Raw genomic sequence first — 22,135 nt, 5'->3', positions numbered from 1 at the left:
TGTTAAAATGAAACCACACCAACTACCCAGCTATTAGTTTTGATGAAGAAACCCATTACTCTCAACTTGTTTTGAATATTGAACTGGCCTTGAACCATATTAAACTTAGGGTCAGACCCCACGTACGTTTGCCAGCGCGTGCTCACTCCTGGCTGCTCCTCGCTAGATGCCTTGGCAGACATCGCTTCCTACTGAGCTATTGATAGTGCTAAATTAAGAATGCACAAGTTCGATGTGGTACTATTATTCAGTCAAGCTGTTTCAGGACAAAGCCTGTCCACACCACATTGCACAGCCAGATTGGAGAACATGAGCACAAGTGCACATTCCAGCCAGTGTTGTACATGCAGCAAATGCTGCATATATGCATTACAGTTACATGTTGCTGCGTCTGCTACATAGCGTAGATACTGCGGCTGCCCCAGGGTACTGCAATGAGCCCACTAGCTGAGCTCACTGCAGCTCACTGAGCACAAGTGCACTTGGCATAGCCTTTGCAGTGCATGGCATTGAAGGAGCACAAGGAATACGAAGGGGATTAACGGTGAATTTGAATGCCAATAAGTACACTTCTACTGAATGCATTGAAGCACTCTTTGAATGCGAGGTATTTATGAAATAGACTATATTAACTTCAAGCTCATTTCCCAAGTTCTATACAAAATTTTTCACTGTCTTTTTAACAGTACATATGCACAGGATATAAAATAAGGCTGAATGATGCTTTGAAAATGTAATCATTGCATGCTATACAAGCACTCCAGTTGGAATGTTATAGTCCAATATGATGATACATAATGGCCCTTATGCTACATCAAATACAGAAAAAAAATGCTTTCTTGAGTCATTCTTTGTTCTTTTTTCAATACACTTTACTGCGGAAAACAAAATAGTGCTTCTAATGAAGATTAAACTAGAACACACAGCAGAAGATAGAACTTGCCTCCAATGTTCGAAGGGGTGACAGGGTCCGGCTGCGCCCGTACTGACACATCGAACGATGTGGCATAGACAACTCTGCTTTCTGAAAGGTTTTTGAAGGAGGCATCTGAGCTGTCAACAATTTACCAGCACCTGAATGTCATAACTTATCATGACTGGCACCAGTAAATGACAAATGATAACTTCTATATGAAATAGTATGTACTCCACAAAGACATAATGTTTAATTAGCCCATTGACAAGAAAGCACAAGTCAAAAACAGAGAATGGAGTAGAAAACTAAGACAACATAGCAACAGATGCTGCCAGCTGTTACTGCTTGTCGTTTCGCCAATGCTAGCAATGAACACAAACATTTCTCCTAGTGCAACTTTTGCGTTTGGGAAGCACAGTTGATCCCTTATGTTTCTTTGTTTAAGCAGTGTTGATATGAGTCAAGGAAATAACAGATGTCTGCAGAGCAATAATCTCCAATAACACTGACTGTGCTTGCACAACAGTGTCAAAATACATTACAAGTTCTTACACTGAAGTGGTGGTAACACAAACATTTCTAGCATTTGTAGCAATGAGCATTAAAGGGAAGCTGAAAGGTTTTCCAGAAAAAATGAGTGAACATCTGTACATAATAGTTTTCAACCCTCCGAATTCGAATATCGTATCGAAATTGAGCGAAAGAAAGCTCAAATATATTTTATTTCGACGAAAAGTGCAGCAGCGGACACGCCGAGCTCGCGCGTCTCGTTTCCGCCTGTGATTGGTCGGGCGCCTCGTGACGTCAACACTAGTGTTCGTCCGAACCAACCGCTGCCGCTACACATGAAGCGCGGTGCCACGTAGTTTGGTGCTGTTTTTCTGAGATGGTAATGGAAAGTTTAGAGAGACTGCGTTTTTCTGAGGAGTTCGGCGTTACTCCCTACATGTACGAGCCGATTGCGAAGAGCCGGCCTCTCAAAGAAGCAAACGATGCTGGTGCGAGCAGTGCTTTCGACGCGAACGAAAGCGAAGTCTTGGGATCTCCTCGTGTTGGAAATGCTCTTTGGCGAGTATGTTTTTTGCAAAGCGATCTAGTGATCTCGCCGATCTTTCGCCGATCTAGTGAGCTCGTTTCCGGTCAAACAACTGTAGTGTTGTGTTCCTGCATGCCTCCTCGTGGAACGTAAGCGGGGATGCGATCGTCGGCATTTGCGCGCTGTCCAAAGCTGTCGGCAATCTACAAAGACGGTTTAAATGCGTGAAAAGCTTCCCGGTTCATGCAGTACGTGTAGTGACTTTCATCTGTGCGCCATCCGCACACTACTCGTAACCGAAGTCGTAAAGGCGGCGAATTCCGTCGGCTACGTGAGACGGTCGGTTTCTCGCTGTGCGCGAGAGAAGGGGGGAGTGTAGCGTCCTGGCGTGTGCCGGCTTTCCAGCACATGCAAACTCTACATTTGCACTGCGTTATGGTAGCTGCCTGCAGGCTGTTTTACAACACACGTGCAAATAGAAAATTAGCGGCGCTTTGCAACGAAACCTGCATCAAGGGCGGGAGATAAACATGCACCTTCCGTTCAGCATGCTAACACGAAGGAGCTCGCAGTAAATCAAAATCCAGGTTTGGGCGAGTTCGTGAATTCATAAGGCCTTCCAACACCAGTTATCATCAGTCAGTCCGCACTCGTGCAGTCTTTGTTTTTGTTGCTCCGATCTTTTCGCGCTGCGTTTAGAAAGCCTGCTAGTGGCAAGTTGTCCTCTCTCATTCTGTGGCCATATGCAGCAACTGCACAGGCCGAATTGCAGGGCTGGCCGTATACGTATGTATCAAGCTAAGGTGCACTTGGTAATTTGACACTAGTTCTTTGCATGTGTTCATGAGTGCAAATGCTTCTTTGGTAGTCTTTGATGGCATTTGGAAGACAACATCGTCGCGGCCGCTGGTGTTCGTGCAACCGTAGGCTGCACAGAAAGCCAGCATGATCGGCCCACCACTTCAGTTGATGCTGCGCACGTTGACTACCACTCTACATACACGCAGACGCACCAACAAAGGAATGCAGGGTCGATTGAAGCAGATTACGATGGCACGCATGCACAAACAAGCACGGTCAGGCACGGTCGCGGAGGCTGCGAAGGAACAGAACACTAGTGTTGTCACAACACCGTGGTTTCCGGTCTCCGCTCGCATCGTCAGCGTCAGCAGCAGCGCGCGGCATACGACGGGGAGCGGAGCTACAGCGCAATTTTAACCGACGATTACGTCGCTCCTAATTGAAAAAAAAAAAAAAATTTTACCTACATGGTTTATAAGGTTCCCGCAACCATATATGAGTGTCCTAATGAATTCGACAGACTCTTAAGCTTCCCTTTAAAGCTCAAAACAATTTCACTTTTTATCTTAGCATAGTTTGTTTCATGGAGGCAAAGTTTCTGGCCAGAAAATATGAATACTTCATAATTCAACCAAATTTGCCCCTACATTGCCTTTTTGGTGTAAGTGCAATGCTTTGAAAAGTACATTCTTAACTGAGGCACTTATTTATTGCAGTTCATCTGCATGCTTTTTCTCTGCAAAGGCACCAGCTCTAGTTGATATATTTTCACAACCACTTGCAATTCCCTTTATGAGACACCAAGAAAACTGAAGAAAACAATTTGTACTTTTCCTTTCATTCAGATTTTCACTTGGGGAACAAACAATGAAACAAATTGGACTTGAAAAGGCAATGATCTCTGCAAATGCCAACAAGCTCGACTTCTGTGTACAGAGCATGGCTGGTGCAACATGTGCATAGCAGATGCACCAAATTTCACAGCTATACCACAAATTTGCTGCATTTAGCTTCTTTGTAGAAGGCATATCGCTTTACCATTGTGCTCTGTATTGTTCATCTATCTAGCACTCTAAACAAGAGGTTCACAGAAAGATTAAGTCGTAAGAAGAAACTTGTGGCCAACACCAAGTTCTTTATTGAAATAATGCAAAATGCAAATACGTTTTCATAAAACATCTGCTCGACCAATTGTAATAAAATTCGCTGCACTTAAGAGAGTTAAATTCTAATGATTAAGAAATTTTGATTTAGGAATATAATGTGAAAAATATTTCCAACAACAGAAGCACGAACTTTACAAATCCATAACTCAGCACCAAAAGCAGACATCACAGTTCTGTAAACTTCATCCATTAGAGCCATCTAAATCAGACAAATTTATTAAGATTTTACAGCCTATATGAATTGGTTAAATGTTTACAGGGGTTCTGCAAAAGTCCAACCCATAAATTAAAGGCACATAATACATCAACCTTGTCCCATTTATATGTCATAAGGTGACATTTACAGAATTGTGAAATGGTTTTTTTTTGTTGTCGAGTTACGAAGTTGTAAGCTTGATATTCTCATTTTCTGAATTTCTGCAATTTTTAACAATTCATATGAAAAATTGATGGCCTAATAAAAATACCCTTGCTGCAGTCCCTAGATAGACGTTTCTTATTAAATGCAGTAAACCTAATCAAACTTGAAGCAGTGGTTACCGAGAGAAATAATTTTTCTGTTCCTATGCATTTTGAAGCCACATACATAAACTTCCACTAGTCATTAACAGCATTCAAACAACAGATGTCTCAGGCTGGAGACGATGCTTCAAGAATGGATAAGAGCTCTTGTCCGACTTTTGTTGATCACATAGCAAAAGGATCTCAAGCATTTCCTACGTGTTTCCACTTAACCAAAATTCCAAACATTGCTTCAGTGCTTCTTGCTGCATTAGCATGATCAGATGGCAGTAACAATGCTAGGCTCACAAAGGTTCCTAGAATTTGCAGGACTGTCCCGAATATCAATTACAATTTCTGCGTTCCAACTTTCCCTTAGGAGTGAGCACTAGGTCCACATTGAGGTTTGACGATACTGCTGGGGGGGGGGGTATTCTCTAAGTGTCCACTTAGTGGACATGTCCGTTTTGTCTGCTGTTGAAGTTCCGATTGGCTGGGCTGGGCTATGCATCAGAAGGAGACAGGCGACCCCTGGCCAATCAGAACTTCAGCAGCAGAAGAAATGGACGTGTCCAATAGGTGGACACTTACAGAATATCTCCCCCCAGGTCACTCTATGCACAATGAAAGTCCTCCAAATTGCTCAAGCCTGCCTCTTTTTAAAAGTATTTTTCAGAAATGTCACAATGGAAAGAATATTTCATAGAAAAATCAAATGAGTGCAAAACTACCAATGGCAGAGTCTGTCATGACTAATTTCCACCTAAAATGCATTATTTTACACTTTAAAGCATGGTCCAGTCTTGAAAGCAGTAAATTGGTGCAATGTCATGTACTGCTACCAAACTCCATATGTAAATATTCATTTCTAAGCCATGTCTGCCATCCTGAGCTGCCCATTCTACTTCGCACCCAACACCAGGCTTTACCAAGTCAAGTGGCCTAGTCGATAGGCCTTTTCTAATACACTCAATCCTGAGCACATGACAGACTGACCTTCCTCAGGACGATATGCCACCAGACAGCTGCAACCAGTAAAGCACGAAAAACAATAATACAGGGTAAATATAACTGAAGTGAACCAGGCAACACAGACAGGAACCAATAGCCTCAACTAAACCAGAAATATGAAATATCCTGCATTTGTTTACACTGTATGTAACATGGGGCCCTAAACATTTTTATGGGATCAACTTCATACTTGGCGTGCGAATTTTCCAACAGTACAGTAATGATCCAAAATTCAAGAAATGAAAACACTCACCACTTTGAAAAAGCTTGTAACAGAGTGTCTTTTGCAGCTCCATGTTCCTGGCACGAAGCTGCCGCACTTCTTCATTCAGCTCCTTGTAGTGCTCCTCGGCACATATGCAAGTGCCTCTTGGCAAGGCACTGCCTTGATCCTCAGGAACCTGCTGTGCCGAGGAGACTACTTGAGCATTTTCAGTGAACTGGGCGCGCAAGCTGTCCAGCTCATTTTGCACAGCTTGCAGCTGCAGCTGTAAAGCTGCATATGCACTCCTCGGGACAAAGTCAGACTCATCGTCCTGCAGGACTTCGTCCGCCAGCTGCAGCTCCGACCTCTCGCGTACTTGAGTCCTTAACTTCTTTTGGGACTGCTCCACCTGCAGTTCAATAAGGCACAATAGATGCCCTGGCAAAATGAACGCACACCACTTTCTGCACAGAATGTAACAGTTAAGTGTAATGCAGCACGACTTTATTTACCTACCTACTGCAGAATAAAAGTAAAACACAAACAAAGCTATATACAATAACCAACTCAATGTGAAAAGCAATAAAAACAAAGCTGAAATGATATTTCTGTAGATGTGGTGCAGATGTTGTTACACTCACAAACAAAAGAAAGCTAGAATTTGCATTCCATATTTCTGCTGCATGCTAGTTAAAGGTGCTCATATTATTATGATGACGACTTGGGATTTCAATGGTACACTCATAACACCAATAATAACTAACCAATTCACATACAATAGGTGTTTCCATTACTATACAAGAATTTTGTTTAAACCGTGTGTGGCAGATAGCAAAGTTGTAGTCCATGAACCCGATTGCTCACAACGACTGCCAAAATGGGCACGACACAAAATAATTTCTGCCAATCATTGAGGGCTACCGGCAGATTTGGAAAAGTGGCAGTAGAAGATTGAATAACAGTTCATTTAATCAAAATGGAGGGGACATGCTTGAAAAGTTTGTGGCCCTTTATACGAAATGTCTCACAACTTCAAGGGTCCCAGAGAACTGGAAGAATGCCAACATTCTACTAATCCACAAAAAGGAGACGTTAAAGAATTGGAAAATTACAGGCCCATTAGCTTACTTATTATATAAAATATTTACCAAAACAATCTCCAATAGAATAAGGGCAATATTGGACTTCAGTCAACCAAGGCAATAGGCTGGCTTCAGGAAGGGATTCTGTACAATGGATCACATCCATGTAATCAATCAGGTAATAAAGAAATCTGCAGATTAGTCAGCCTCTCTACATGGCTTTCATAGAATACGAAGAGGCACTTGATTCGGTAGAGATACCAGAAGTCATAGAGGCATTACTTAATCAAGGATTAGAGCAGGCTTACATAAATATGTTGGAAAATATCTACAAAGATTCCACAGCTACCCTAATTCTCCACAAGAAGAGTAGGAAGATACCTATAAAGAAAGGGGTCAGCAAAGGCGACACAATCTCTCCAATGATATTCATTGCATGCTTGGAAGAAGTGTTCAAGCTAGTAAATTGGGACCACTTAGGAGTAAGGATCAACGGCGAACGTCTCGGCAACCTTCGGTTCGCAGATGACATTGTCCTGTTCAGCAACACTGGGGACGTGTTACAACAAATGATTGAGCACCTTAACAGAGAGTTTGCAAGAGTGGGGTTGAAAATTAATATTCAGAAAACAAAGATAATCATCAATAGCCTGGCAAGGGAACAAGATTTCATTATCGCCAGTCAGCCTGTAGAGTCCGCGAAGGAATATGTTTACCTAGGACTCACAGGGGACCCCAATCATGAGAAAGAAATTCATAGAACAATAAATTTGCGGTAGAGTGTATACGGCCGACATACTCAAATTCCTACTGGAAGCTTACCATTATCACTAAAAAGAAAGATGTACAATCAGTGCATTCTACTGGTGCTAACATATAGGGCAGAAACTTGGAGACTGACAAAGAAGCTCGAAAAGAAGTTAAGGACCGCACAAAGAGCGATGGAACAAAGAATTATAGGTGTAGCGTTAAGAGACAGGAAAACAGCAGTGTGGATCAGAGAGCAAACGGGCACAGCCAATATTTTAATTGGCATTAAGAGAAAAAAAAAAGGAGCTGGGTGGGGCATGTAATGTATAGGTTAGATAACCGGTGGACCATTAGGGTTACAAAATGGGTGCCAAGAAAAGGGAAATGCAGTCGAGGACGGCAAAAGACTAGGTGGGGTAATGAAATTAAGAAATTCGCAGGTGCAAGTTGGAATCGGTTAGCACAGCACAGGGGCCAATTAGAGATCGGAGAGAGAGGCCTTCATCCTGCAGTGGACTTAAAGTAGGTTAATGATGATGATGTATACACATATAGATAAAGCACTTTACATGTTACTGAAACTTGCAGCACAGATTCAACTGTTTTAAGATGCATGTGGCGCATCTTAAATATCATTATTTTAATCACTGCTTTTGCTTTTGATATACCTGTGCATGCAGCAGCTTATGTGGGAGAACTTGCATGGACTAGAACATGAAACCTTTTTTACTATTTAGACAACTATTTGGTAATATGGAGTATGTTATGCATGCACAATGCTATATATAAGGCTTCAATTACAAAAAGGCTTGCAGTTTACATAGTAAAATTATTCTGTGAAGGCTTTGTACTGTGACCTACCATGAAAAAATTTCTGATCTCAGCTGCCAAAGTAACTAAAACATTATTAAGAATAAAATTGTGTTTGCATTCTGTTCTTTCTCCTGCAGACGTCACAAGATTTTGAATCAGTTATAAGTTCAGAGTGGGCACTCCACCCTCTCGCTTTCATCGCATTTGTCTCTTCTAGCTGTTTCTTTTGTCACCATGCAAACTTGCCCAACTGTCTGCTTTTGCCTTATCAGCACACTGTTGTCTTAGAGGCGATGTGAAATTGACTTGCAGTACATCTACAGAGTGTTATGAAGGTGGAAAGTGCTTGGTTTAAGTGAATGGTGGTGCATCACTTACTGACTTATTCCACTATCACTAATTAGCACGCGGAATGCTTGCAGGTGTTCCTAAAATTTTTTTACCATTCTTTTCGCTGTAGTATGTGTGATGCAATCACATTGACTTCCGTGCAGGTTGGACATCACTGTCATTACTTTTTGAAGACGTAAGGCAGTTCAGCACATAATATTAAGTGCTCTAGCCTTCTGCCTTGCATGCAGCAAATGCAATTATCAACAAGGCATTATTACCTTTTCTTTGCTCCTTTTTCGCCCTTTTGGCAAGTCCACCAACACCTTCCTGGGGCGCTTCTCCATGTAGGCCTGCATCTCCTCCATCGATTCTGCAGATAATATAACGTTGCGGGATGCAACCCAAACACACGCAGACACAAATATCCTACAAGGCCTACTTGCATAATGTTCCTGCAAGCACGACAACGCCGTTACAATCCAAGGAAAGACGCCGCCTTTTGGAGACTCTACAGCCGTTTTGAAGCACGCCTACATGAAATGCTCATGGTGCAATCATTGTGCGATAGCGTATATTGAAAATTAAAGACTCCAAGTGAATGCACATACAGGTAATGCTACCGCCACTTTCGAGGCGTAACACACATTGTGTGAAAAGGTCTAGATAAGCTGCTTCCCGACTTAAGTTATGTCACTACGGCCGCTGCCTATACACAACGCACGCTCTTCGATCCAGGACATCACTACGAAAGGGTACGAATGAAGCTTGACGTGTCACTTACCAGCGAGATGCAGGATTCGCGCTTCATAGAAGTCACCGTCTGTGTTGTCGTCTCCAGGCCAGTAAACGCTGTAAGATTTGGTTGGCTGGAAATCGGCAACGTTCTTGGGCTTGAAGTCGCTTATGGCGCAGTGCTTGACGACAGCCGTCTTGCCATCGAATTCGTATTGCACGAACGCAAACATTGTCACGCAGCTCAGGTCAGTGGCGGCAAGCTAGGAGGCACGGGCGAACCAAGCGAACTGTCACTGAGAGAGTAGCAATCTCCACGTGTTCACGTTATACCACGTGCTTGAGATGTGACGTCCTATTGACGACATTACCCAATGTCATGTGATCTAAGGCGCGAACATACGAAAGTGCCACACTGCTTTCGTGCTAGTGTAGCTGTTTGCGGGACGCACAATAGAGCCTTTTCATTCAAAACGCGTGCTAAATAATGTGAAACAGGTGTCCACACTAAATGAGCCACCATGATGCCGTTATAAGGTTAGGAAATGTTGGCTGCACTTTCTTAATCTTTCTTTTTTAATGCAGACTTTCGTTACATCTGCGTCAAAAGTTAATTTTGCACGACGAACGGGAAGTTTCCGAGAATTACATGCAAGATAGATTAAAACGGCAAGGTGAGTGGGTGTAATAAAAGCGAGATGAATTTTTGTTTTTTTTTTCTAAATTCGGTATTCGTATCATATTGCATAACGGGTCACTCTGTATATATGGCATTGTATATACCCCATGATTTTCTTATACATTTAAGTTTATCTCAATTGACAACAGCGACAATAGCTAATAATAATAGGGAAAATGCAATTATTCTGTGGAAGTGGGATTGCCACGTCGTGAAATTACTCCTTTGAAAGTTGGCAGTGAACACTTTTTAGGGCGCTGCACGTGTACACTGATGCAGCTGGACACAAAAGTGAAGACAACTTTTATGCTTGGCACACATTTGCAGTCACAACTTGCTTGCTCTTTTCTGCATTATTTCACTTTTGGTAAGCTACATGGTGTTTCGATCGTGAATCCTCGAAATATTTTAATTGTGAAGCGTGCGGCGCTTGAAGCACGATTAACTGTCGACCTACGCTGCGTTGGATGCGCCCAGTTACCATCCTCAAACACATCTTTTCTTCCTGCTTCCCTTCCTTTCTTTCTTGTTCCTGCGTTTTTTTCTTATTTTTTTTTTAATTTCCTTAATTAATATTGCGGTCTTCTAGTTCGTTGTCCTCCCGAAAAAACCCTGGCTTAATTCCCAGTCCCGCGGTTGTTGTTATAGCGCACGGGCTAGTCTAGCTTCGGGGTTTTGACGGTTGTTAATCTGTAACTTTTCCATATATGGTCATGCACAAGCTTCTACAGCGATTCTTTAAAACTGATGGTAGCGCTAAAAAGGACGAACACACGGTGAAAAGACGACACGACGACGAGGAAACGCTACTCACAATTGGTTTATTTTTTGAAAAGGGTTCAATATTTAAGAGCTATTCAATATTCTAGAGCGAACAACTAACATTTTAAAATATGAACCAAGCTTAGTTCTTGCAAGCCAAGAGCAATAATGCATAGTGCTTCATGCTTGAGTGTTTGTACAAAACATGCGAATACTTATGCGTGATACGGAGGTATACAATCCTACGACTTATACAAGTGGACATTCAGGAAGCTGTTTATACAGCGAGATATAGCAATGCATATGCTGCTGTGACGGTCCCGACTCCCCCTATTTCATTAATGATGGAACTTGTGTTGGGAAGAATTGATTATACGAGAGTACAGCGCTGTAGTTATATGTATGTATTAGAGTGCTGCAACTTATGATGATCGGCAAAAGTGCTGGAAAGCGTTTAGAGCACCCTGCACATGTATCTTGACTTCTGTGATTTCCGCCAACATCGCATAATCTACAGAACGCAGATCAAAAGTCATGTAAAAGAACTATAAAGGATGACTTATAATTTCGGTATAGTGTGGATAATTACACTGATATCCACAAGTGTGCTGAATCGGGCTGGTTCATCCCACGCACAGTGGGAATCAATGTTATGCGAAACATTTGCATGTAGCGGGCTCGTTTGGGATTGCGCAAAGCGTTACCAGGTACATATTTGTGTAATACAAATAGCTCTGTGTCTGACAGGAGCGTGCGTATTACGACATCAGCAAGACGACGGTGACGACCATCGCGTGACGACGACGGCATGATTTCGACGTGAGCTTATACGACATGCCGATTGTTGGTTTCAACACAGGTATACTAGACGAGCGTAAGAGAGAGAAACGCTAATAAGTGGCCGCATCAGCCTAAGTACAGGGTCCTGAATATTTCGCTGCGCGTGTTCTCAAAAAGGTTTTGTGCTCATCCCTGCACTGTTCTTGCTCAAATTTTGCAAAACGATCGCATTTTTGCATCGAATTCATTTAGTATAACACTTCGCACATTTACTTGTTTGGTTTTTATGAAAAAAAGTGCAAATATACTGCACATATGAGAATGCAAGCTGCTGCCGTCACTGCGCAAGCATAAACTTGTGTCGCCGCCTGCCGTCAGATGCAGAAAGCAGCGTTTCAAGGAGGGCATTCGCCTATCCTAGGAGTGGGCAACGCGCGGAAGCCCTCCCTGAAACGCTGCTTTCTGCAGCTGACGGCAGGCGGCGAAACAAGTTTATGTTTACTAGCAAAGAAAAAAAAGCAGCGGCCAGGTGGCGACCATCAATGTTTTCCATCTCACAAAACACAATATATATCCATTGCTCACGCATGGCTCCATAATCTTGGATAGTCGGCCGCGTGGTTCGGTTTGTACATGCCTCCTTTTGGGGTTTCGACTAAGTTTTGTGGTATTCCGAAGGTGAAGCTAGCTCTTAGTTGTGTTTGCCCGCAAGTATTTGCAGCAGCAGTAATAAGCGTGCCGCAGGCCCAGCTTGCTCTCTGCTAGTGTTTGCGCGCAGCATGTCGCAGAAGACGCGAGGCCGCTACAGGCGGTACTTGGAACCGAACTCAACTGATCAAGTACCAAAGCAGACCCTCAGCAGCATTGCCAAGCGAGCGAAAACACGCAGCGCTAGCAAGGTACGTGCAATACTGATAATTCAGTGATTATAACAAGTTCTTTTTGGGTGGAGGGGGGGGGGGCAGTTTTTGACATGCCACTTTGGTTTAGTGGCTGTGGCGTTCTGCAGCCGAGCACAAAGTCGAGTTCTGTGCAGAGAAATATAAACATCTTTATTGACTAGTCAGAGGACTGTTGGCGGGGCCCCTAATCCAGGGCTCCCATGACGATTGCCGCGGCGCCGCTTTACGATGCAGGCAGAAAGTAAAAACAGTCCTGTGTAGTTTTTCGTACAGAGCTCGATCAAGGCTCTAGTCTAGAACGGTGAAAGCAACTGCGAGAGCATCAGACGACCACCAGGGTCAAAAGAGAGAATGCGTCACTTAAAATCACGACGTAGCTGAGCCGCAGCGAATTGCGTCTCTTTTTCTCAAGCTTAAAAAAAAGACTGGGCTTGAACGCGTTGAACTACCACAGAAGAATTGCTGCTGTGCCCTATATTCAGGTAACAAATCTAGAATAGACAACGCAGTTGCAAAAGTTATCTCTGATTTCGATTGCTTGTGTAGGCAAATGAGTATAAGCAATAACTGAGCATGTGACAATGTAGGTAATTGTTGCCCTCAAATATAATACATTTCTTTCACATGCTATTACCACATCGACCCAAGAGGCCAGTGCATCAATTCCCTTTTGCAGGATTGTGCCAACTCGTTGGATTCTTTCCCTTGCCGTCAGATCTTTGCATTTCTAAGTACTTGTGCACTTCTTGATTTAACAAATAAATAAGCACACAATTGTGATAAAATATAATAAATTGTATTATATTAGCTTGATAGCTTAGGGGAGCTTTCTGTATCCTTGGCATTGAGATTTGTCAGCAGCCATTTGTATTATTGGAAAACAGGATTAGTTGTATTTTAAACTAATGCACATGATGCAACAAAACAGCATCACTGTGTTGCTTCCAATGGGCGTATGTTTTCTCTATTTTGTCATAATTTCATCCTTTGCTCATGTCGGTATGAACTTGAGCGCAGCAATTAAAATTAATCCAGGTTATATTAAGTGTCATGTTCTCATACGATTCTGTGTACAGTGCACTTAGAATATCCTGCTTCTAAGATGCCTTACGAACCACCTGAATTGAGTATTTTGCAACTGATTATATGGCAGCATGTTATACACATATTGTAATATCAATTATTAATAATGGCTGAACAAGGGAAGCCTCAGCCCAGAGCGAGCCTTCCATTGTGTGACCCTTTTTAATGTTTTGGATATCAATTATATTACTTATTCTTTGTGTTATTATTAGTTGTGATACTTCTGTTTATTACACATCACTTCCACTGTAATTTATCTGCCCAGTACGCAGTAAAAGTAATTACCACTTAATTAAAACTGGAAGGCCTTTTTTTCCAGGTTGTTGCACCAAACAAGCAGGCAGCGACCATTGTTTGTGCAAAGGACTCTCCAGTTCATCGGACAGCCAGTGTTTCTGAAGATGCATCTCGGGATGGCAACCTGAGCATGTTACCAGACATGGCTGCTAGCTGCCTTGATGATGAACCGCCAATGCCTTATGCCAGCAACACATGTGAAAGAGACGAGAGAGACGAAGATGAATGCTCTGTTCCTGCTCCCAGTGTTGCCATGCAGGATGTCGGCTCTGAAACCGAAGAAGAGGCCGACCATACACAGGTGCAACATGACAGCGAAGGTGACAGTGCAGCCGAAGATTGTGACACGGAACAGTTCGGTTTGGATGATGCCCCTGAGCAGTACTTCTTGAAACTCTCAAAGGAAACGCTCCCTTCGCAGTCGACGACAAAGGCAGAGGCACTGTTGCTCATCTTAGCTTATGTTGTCAGTGCTGGACTGACGTGGGCTCAAATTAGAGGTCTGCTAATTTTGATAAATGCCCTGTTAGGAAGCAATGTAGTGCCTGGAAGCACATATTTCTTCCGAAAGCTCTGGAAAGACAAGAAAGAACTGATAAAGCTACATTTTTTTTGTCACACTTGTCATGAATATTTGGGGAAGTTCTCAAGATCTGAAGAAAATGTGTCGGTGACTTGTCAGTCATGTGGCATGGAGAAGACGCTTCAGAGCCTGAAGCATTCTGGGAGTTTCTTCTTGATGTTTGATATGAGGCAGCGGATGCTAGATATATTGAAGAATGTTGGTGGTGCACTGCTTCAAAACTTGCAGTTGCTGGCATCGCGACGCTTTATACCAGGAACATACAGTGACATCACTGACGGTGATTTGTATAGAAGCATAAGGAAACAGTTTAATATGAGTTGGTCAGATTTGACACTGTGCTTCAATACAGATGGTGCACCAGTTTTTGAATCGAGCAAATATTCAATTTGGCCAATTCAAATTCTTTTGAACGAGCTTCCTGCTCAAGTCCGGTGGCAAAATATAGCAATTGGCGCTCTGTGGTTTTCAAAAGTTCACCCTCCAATGCATCTTTTCATTGGCAAATTTGTTGAAGAGCTTGCCAGTATTGGAACTCTTACATGGTCCCATGGTGGAAGACGAATCAAATCAGCGGTCCATGCAGTTACTTGCTGTGTTGATTCGCCAGCTAGAGCTGCAGTTCTGAACATGAAGCAATTCAACGGCTACTTTGGCTGTAGTTGGTGTTTGGAGAGAGGGACAGCTGTAGAAGGTGAGTGCACGCATGGTACTTAGTGCCCATAGCTACAAAGCACTTTGAATTGGTGTTGTCAAACTCTTATTGGCAACAGAAGCAAAAATATTAAGTGAGTACTATGAACCAGCAAGTGGAGGGCAAATTGAGTGCAAGCTTAACTTTACACATTTATCATAGAAAGTGTATTTATTTGTCCAGCACCGAGGCTAGAGCTGGAGATCTATCTTGATAGATGGAAAAGCTGGGTGGGTGAAGTTTTGTTGCATATGTTCCCATCTACTAAATGGTCTGGATAGTTGCAATGTTTTTATGCCACATTGGGCAATTTTTGACTAGTTTTTCTCAAAGCAGTGTATATATTGTTTTTTACAGGACATTTTCTATAGAACATTTCTTTAGAGAACTGGTAGTGGAATTTAACATAATTTATCTCCGTATGAGCAAGTTATTTGTGGCTTAGAAGTATGGTTCTTTGTGCTAGTTGGTTAGATACATTAATGGGGATCATAGCGCTATAGGACACAGACTAGAGGGAGACAACAGGACAAGCGCTCATGCTGTTGCCTCCGTCTTCTCTGTGTCCTATAGCGCTATGATACCCATGGATTAATTTGTGGCTTCAGCCAGACGATTTGCAAATTTATTACTTGCAGAACATACAATTCAGCTGAACCTATCAGTGATGGCATTATGACAGCATGCTATGAAGCCACAGGAACATTAGTATTCCTGAGCCAATTTCCGTTTGTATCTTTTTCAGAAGGTACTTTTTTCAGAAGGTACTTGAAAGCCCTTTTTAGGACTAGTGTGTAGGTCAGCAGAAAAGTTAAGTGCTTTTGCCTGTGCATGGAACGGGAGTTTAAGCTATGCTGCTGCAATCACAAGCAGCAGTCTTGGTAAGCCGACAATTCTAGATGCATTGCAAAAAGTGTGGCGAAACTCGCATGTAATTTTAGGTCTCGTTGCCCTTGTTTATGGAACAAATCTCAATGGTTGCTCTCCGATGTGGCTTTGGTTGGCGTAGGCGTGCTTAGCTCGGAGATCAGAGACGGCATGCATAGAGGAGCTACTGCCCTACAAGTTGCAGATGCTTCCTGTTCAGGAAGGGCTCATCTTCATTGCAGAGTGCAGCTCGTAGGCGCTTGTTCTGCGGCAAGGGTTGGCGTAACTGAGCAAATGACCGCAGCGAAGAATGAAAGAGTGAATGCGGACTGCAGCAGGGGACGAGATGTGAGGAGGAAGGCTGTGGAGGAGGGTATGGCGAAGGCATGAGAAGAAAAGTGTAGTGTAGCGATGATGGCTGCGAGTTGGTGCCAGAGTAGTGCGCGTCATCTAGGAGGTCTGCCGGCGGCTGCTGCTGTGATTCGCAAGCACGCGTCACACACACGCTGGCTCCCGCAATCTCTAAATTAGCAAGGCAGTCGCGCCGTACTTCACTCTGTTTGCAGTGGGCTGCACAAGACTGATTGTCTGTGCCAGCCAATATATTGCGAAATGAAAACATGTATAGAGCTGTGCTCCAATTCTGCATTAGGGAGTATCCTGATTGTCGGTGAATTTATTTCTTCCTTCATGCATTGCACTTTTTGTTTTCAATGTGTCATGCTGGAGTGATGCAGAAGAAACTTCCAAAAAAATAAGCCAGAAGATGGTAATGCCAGTAGTTGTGCTGCGATAAGTTATGTTGTTGGGTTGAATGGTTGCTTCCCACTAAAAAAGACCCAGGTTTGAGTCTCAGCAGAACATTGGTTCTTTTGCTTTATTACTTTATGTTTATATTTTACTTTATATGCTGGTGCTTGATACTTGTTTCCATTGCTATGCAATGTCAAAATAAATCGAGCAGAAATTGCAGAAAAAAAGTGATACATTTTAGTAGCACGAGCTCCGAGGGACACTCTTGTTTCTTGCGCAGCACTTCCGGTCACCTGCTGTGATGACCGGGAACGAAATTGAATATAAAAAAAAATAGAAAAATAAACATGGTACAGTGCAAAATTCATGGGTACAATTATATGTATGACATCAAAGCATAAGTTTAGAAACAAGTTGAGTTACTGAAATATCTGGACCGCGCCAACATATGCACAAGTTGTCGCAGTTACTCCAGTCATCGTTCCACTGATGCCTTCAAAACCAACGCCGGCCCACATGGCCTCCATGACTACCAGCGCACCTAGCCAAACCAGCTATCCCATCCATCGTCCCATCCGCTACTACTGAGGCTATCGTGGCCACATAGCACATTTTTGCCACAAGCGCCAGCAAGCCGAGCGTTGCGGATATGACGTATACGAACGGGATGACTTTTCGCCCAAAGCTACTTTCCATTGTCTAGGGAGCCTCCATGGTCAATGCCATCCTTATGCTCCACCACGCGGCCGCTCACCATCGCCTAATGTAGCATCCAAGATGGCTCCGACGTACCGTCCTGCGAGACGCTGCTCGCCATCACCCCTTCGCCACTCCACGTCCCCACTTGGACCTGCTTCTCAATTCGCAGAGCGTCGTCCGGCTTTTGGAGGAAAAGCTGCATCAAACGACAGGACAGAAATTCCTCTATCGCGTCCGTGCAACATGATATTGGTTGTAGTAGAAGGTGTACAAGTAGAAGCTTTGATAGACACTGGTGCTAGTGTTTCAGTTATTCACCGTGAATTGTCTTCGCGACTTCGGAAAGTTACGACCCCCTATGATGGACCTACGCTACTCGCTGCTCAAGGGGCCGCCATTCGACCTACTGTCATGTGCATTGCTTGTATATCCATTGATGGACTTCTGCATTACGTACAATTTGCAGTGCTAAGTTCGTGTGCCCAGCAGCTCATATTGGGATGGGATTTTCTTTCTATGGCCTCCGCCTCCATCTGCTGCGGGCAACGCATTCTCCACATGAACGACGCGACCTATTCACTTCATGCAGATGATGCTCCACTTCACTTGCTTGCTGCAGAAGATACTGCGCTACCTCCTCGCCATCAAAGCATTGTTACTATGACGTCTGATGTCATTGACTGCGGCGACGTGCTCGTATTACCATCTGCAAGCGGTCTCGCAAGAGGGATAACCTTTGCATCAGGGCTGGCTTAGTTTTATCATGGCTCTGCACTTCTCTACGCTACAAACATGACATCTGAAGATATTCTCATCCCTAAAGGCACTACATTAGCTTGCACCACTGAATTGGAGTCTATCTCTGTTGTTTCCTTTGACAGTTTTTTACTGCAGATTTAGCTGCCACATGTATGCGAATAAAGTGGGAATGCACTGAAAGGTAATGTTTTAAATGATTTAAATGTAAATCAAAAATAAGTGGTTAATTACTTGGGCATGGTAGCTATCTGCCTAAAAAGCGCACATAAATTTATGCTGAATGCTTGGCTTTTTAAGCTAGTGTGCTAAACCACTTATAGAAACATAAAAATCATTGTGGTTTAAACATTGGTGGATTAACTGCAGAGTCCATCAAGAATTCATTTAACCCTCTTATTTACATCACTGATCATTTTCCCACTGTACTGCCGAAAGCACCATTGCTGCAATGCTCTGTGCTGCCACCAGTAGTAGTGGTACCACATCACATTATGTTTAGGTGGCATGCTCTGCACACTTTACCAATTTTAATAGCTGCAATCACCATATTTTATCTGGTTTTGTTATGCTATATGGACAAAGGCCGATTGCTGAGTCACTTATTTTGCAGGAATACTTCTTAGTGTATGTGAGTGAAGACTTACTAATGCTGAATTGCTGATACTGCCATATGATGTAATTCATAGCTTATTCTGATGCGTTCAGGAGATGACCTTTGCATTTGTGCGCTTATATTTGCAGGAACACTGAAGTACTTGTGCCATGCAGAGCCAGCCCCAGAAAGGACGCATGAAGGTGTTTTCAAGGCGATGCTTCAAGCTGTACACCAGAGAACTACAGTCGCTGGTATTAAGGGGCCATCTCCTTTGATGAAGCTAAAAAGTCTAGACCTTGTGTGGGGCTTGCCCCCAGACTATATGCATTGTGTTTTAGAAGGTGTAACAAAACAGCTGACTGAGTTGTGGCTTTCATCTGTAGGATCTGCCTATTACATTGGCAGAGAGCTGAAATTGCTGGATGGGAAGTTGTGTAGCATCAAGCCACCAATAACATTCGGACGAACACCGCGACCGCTCTCGGAGCGTTCTTTTTGGAAGGCTGTTGAATGGCGGCATTGGCTTTTATTTTATAGTATTCCATGCCTTTCAGGTGTGCTTGCACAAAGTTTCCTGGCTCATTTTTCTCTGCTTTCGAAAGCTGTTTTTTTATTGCTTAAAGATATTGTTACTGCAAGTGGCATAAATGAGGCAGAAGAGCTGTTGCTGAGATTTGTTGCTCATATGTCAAGACTTTATGGAGAATCTTCAATGACATTTAATGTCCACCAACTGCTACACTTGCCGAAGTCAACACGCATGTTTGGTCCTCTTTGGGCAACATCGACATTTCCCTTTGAAGATGGCAATGGCTTTGTATTGCGTCTTATTTCTGCGGCGAAGTTTGTGCCAATGCAGGTAGCTGACAGGTGCATTATGCGAGAGATGTATCATAACTTGGAAAGAACAGTGACTATGTCTGCTCGCATAGCATCTGCAAAAGCGAAGATGGAAATTCAGTACAAGGCATGCTTTCAGACATGTGTTCTTGGTGTGCCCCAGCCATTTTCAGGGATGTCAGAAACTTTGCAGGAATTGTTTATATCTAAATTTGAGAGAGTGCCTGAAGTTTCAAGGTACTTCCGAGCACAGGTTGGCACAGTAGTCGTACATGCTGCAGACTATTTAGTTCCGCGAAAAACCTCTTCATATTATGTCAGCATGAAGGATGGCAAGTACGTGCATGTCTTGGGAATTTATGCGGACACAAGCTCCATATATTTTCATTGTCAGCACATGCTGATTGGTGCTTGTGCTTTTGATGTACCTCACATTATGCACTGCCAACACCCACCGCCCTCAGAAAATCACTGCCTGTACAGCAGTGATGACTTGCAGGCACAGTGTGTATTCTTCACTGTAGGCAGCTCATCCTACATCTGTGATGTTGGGAACTCTGTAGAGAAGTTTTGATTCCACCTGTAGATGTACAAGGCCTACAGGGACTGACTACTGATCTTTTAAAGGAATCCTTTGTGGTGAAATGGCGAGTTTACGAAATGTGTACAGCGAGCTGAAAGTATTCTTGCCTGCAGTAGTTAATCATATGAACTCTCTTGATGTGCATCAACACTAGCAATGTTTGAACTGAGAGAGCAGTGGGGACTTCATTCTGCATAATTTACACCATAGTCTCTTGTATAGTTTCTGAGCCGCCTCGCATTTCAATCCAGGCTTGCAGCGCTCTCTCTGTCGAAGCACCTATGCGGAAAAGTCGCAATGGCAGTGTATGCACTTCTGGAAGTCTTAAAATGTGACAAAACCTGTTCGCCTTACTAAAACTGTGGCTTGGGATGAAGGATATAGTAATAGAGCAATGACTGCTGTCTGTGAAGTAAAGCACACATTAGGCTGTCATAGCAAATCTGTTGTTTTGCATTCAAGAGCCCCTTACTTCGCTGTAGGATTTCAGTGGCTTACTTTTATACAATGAACTAGCTGCATTGGCCGAGAGCCCCAGTCGTGTGCCACATGAAAAAAAAACAAAATATATATGTATCGGTTAGTGTTCTTGTTTTGCACATTGTCAACAAGTCGCAAGGTTAATGTGCTTGCGTTTAAACATGTAATGGAGTTGTCGTCGACTGTGTACCGGGTTTGAAAGCTTAGATTTCTAATTATTCTTGCTGTTAAATGCCATATTGCGATCAATGCAATTTGATCAATGCGGCGCCATAAGCATTGGTGTGCGATATTGGCAAAAATGGTGCTGAAGTGCTGCGACAGCATTAAGTCTTAAGTATTTAGGCCCCAGTGATCACGAGAAGTTGTTCAAGACAACTGTGACTAAGTTTTTACCCTCTATGCTAACTAACTTTGCCCTGGAGGTCGTAGACAAGAATGACATTGCCAGAACGTTTGCACAGAAGCTCCTGTCATGAATGGTCTAGAAGCTGTAGATGCAAATGATAGCAATACTTTTGTTTGTGTCGCACTTCGTATTGACTTTTTGCTAGGGTAGCTTGTAATACTGTTTCCATGTGAAACTAAAGCACAAGGAACCATCTGATGATAAATGAGGACAATCTGTTACATTTGTTCCTGCACACATATTTTTTGCAGCAGATGCAATTTTTATTTGTGGCAATCTCTTTGTTCTTGCCAGTGGGCATTACAGGCACATATTCAGTGAAGTGAAGCTGCGCAAAAAAAAAAATGCAAACTATTAGGTGTCTGCTCTACTGAGCTTTTATTGCTGAGTGGTATAATCGAAGCCTATATTTCTTTTGGACATGGTGGAAAGGTTAACATCGCGACATTTGAAATTTGCCTTTATTTTTCCCATATAACAAAAATCGGGAGAGCACCACAGACTAAAAGCTGCAAAAGTGTTTTCAGCTTTTGTTAGGAATGTTCTCTGCTGATGCTGCATGCATGTTGACCACTTATTTGTCAGGGGTTCTGTTTTCTGTCATTGTGGGTGAATTACAGTTTGTTTATTTTGCCTGGCAGTGGCAAGCAGGCAGGCTGTCATGGCTATTGGCTAGCGCTATGTGCAGTGCTCAATTGTTCTTTAGCATGGCCAAAGTTTAGCCGCCCTTTCTAGTTCTCGGGAATCTTTTCTATTTCACCATACAGTCGTGGATTGCTTGAAAACTGTGCCCAGTATACTATTGATGTTGGTGACTCTAGAGGCAGGCATGTCCTCCTTTTGGTATCTGCACATCCATGTTCTTGTAGGAATCTAACTGCAATGGTTCTGTGCCAAGTCTTGTAGACTGCTGCTGAGAAGGGAGCTGCTTTGTTACGTGCGTGTGCTCTGGTCATAAAATTGAGTTTTTCTACCTTATTGATAACATTGAATTGGGGCTTGTTGGTCTGGCCGCAAGCTGAAG

At 43.1% G+C, this 22,135-nt stretch overlaps 2 protein-coding genes across 2 annotated transcripts; one reads left to right on the top strand and one right to left on the bottom strand.

The window, feature by feature from the left end:
- Positions 1–247: 247 nt before the first annotated feature.
- Positions 248–8,997, bottom strand: LOC140219545 (uncharacterized). The gene is made up of 4 exons (XM_072289428.1): positions 8,893–8,997; positions 5,685–6,045; positions 944–1,024; positions 248–273 (listed from the first exon to the last, which is right to left on the bottom strand). Exons 1-4 carry the CDS (start codon positions 8,977–8,979, stop codon positions 248–250), a joined length of 555 nt encoding a protein of 184 aa, XP_072145529.1. The 5' UTR covers positions 8,980–8,997.
- Positions 8,998–12,274: 3,277 nt separating this feature from the next.
- Positions 12,275–20,213, top strand: LOC140219544 (uncharacterized). Its single transcript, XM_072289427.1, has 3 exons — positions 12,275–12,466; positions 13,872–14,958; positions 20,104–20,213. Exons 1-3 carry the CDS (start codon positions 12,347–12,349, stop codon positions 20,211–20,213), a joined length of 1,317 nt encoding a protein of 438 aa, XP_072145528.1. The 5' UTR covers positions 12,275–12,346.
- The last annotated feature ends 1,922 nt before the right edge of the window (positions 20,214–22,135 follow it).

This window comes from Dermacentor andersoni, chromosome 7 (assembly GCF_023375885.2).
Source record: "Dermacentor andersoni chromosome 7, qqDerAnde1_hic_scaffold, whole genome shotgun sequence".
NCBI classification, from domain to species: domain Eukaryota; kingdom Metazoa; phylum Arthropoda; class Arachnida; order Ixodida; family Ixodidae; genus Dermacentor; species Dermacentor andersoni.
Note: the sequence above shows the minus strand (reverse complement) of the source record. Positions and strands in the feature narration are given on the sequence as shown.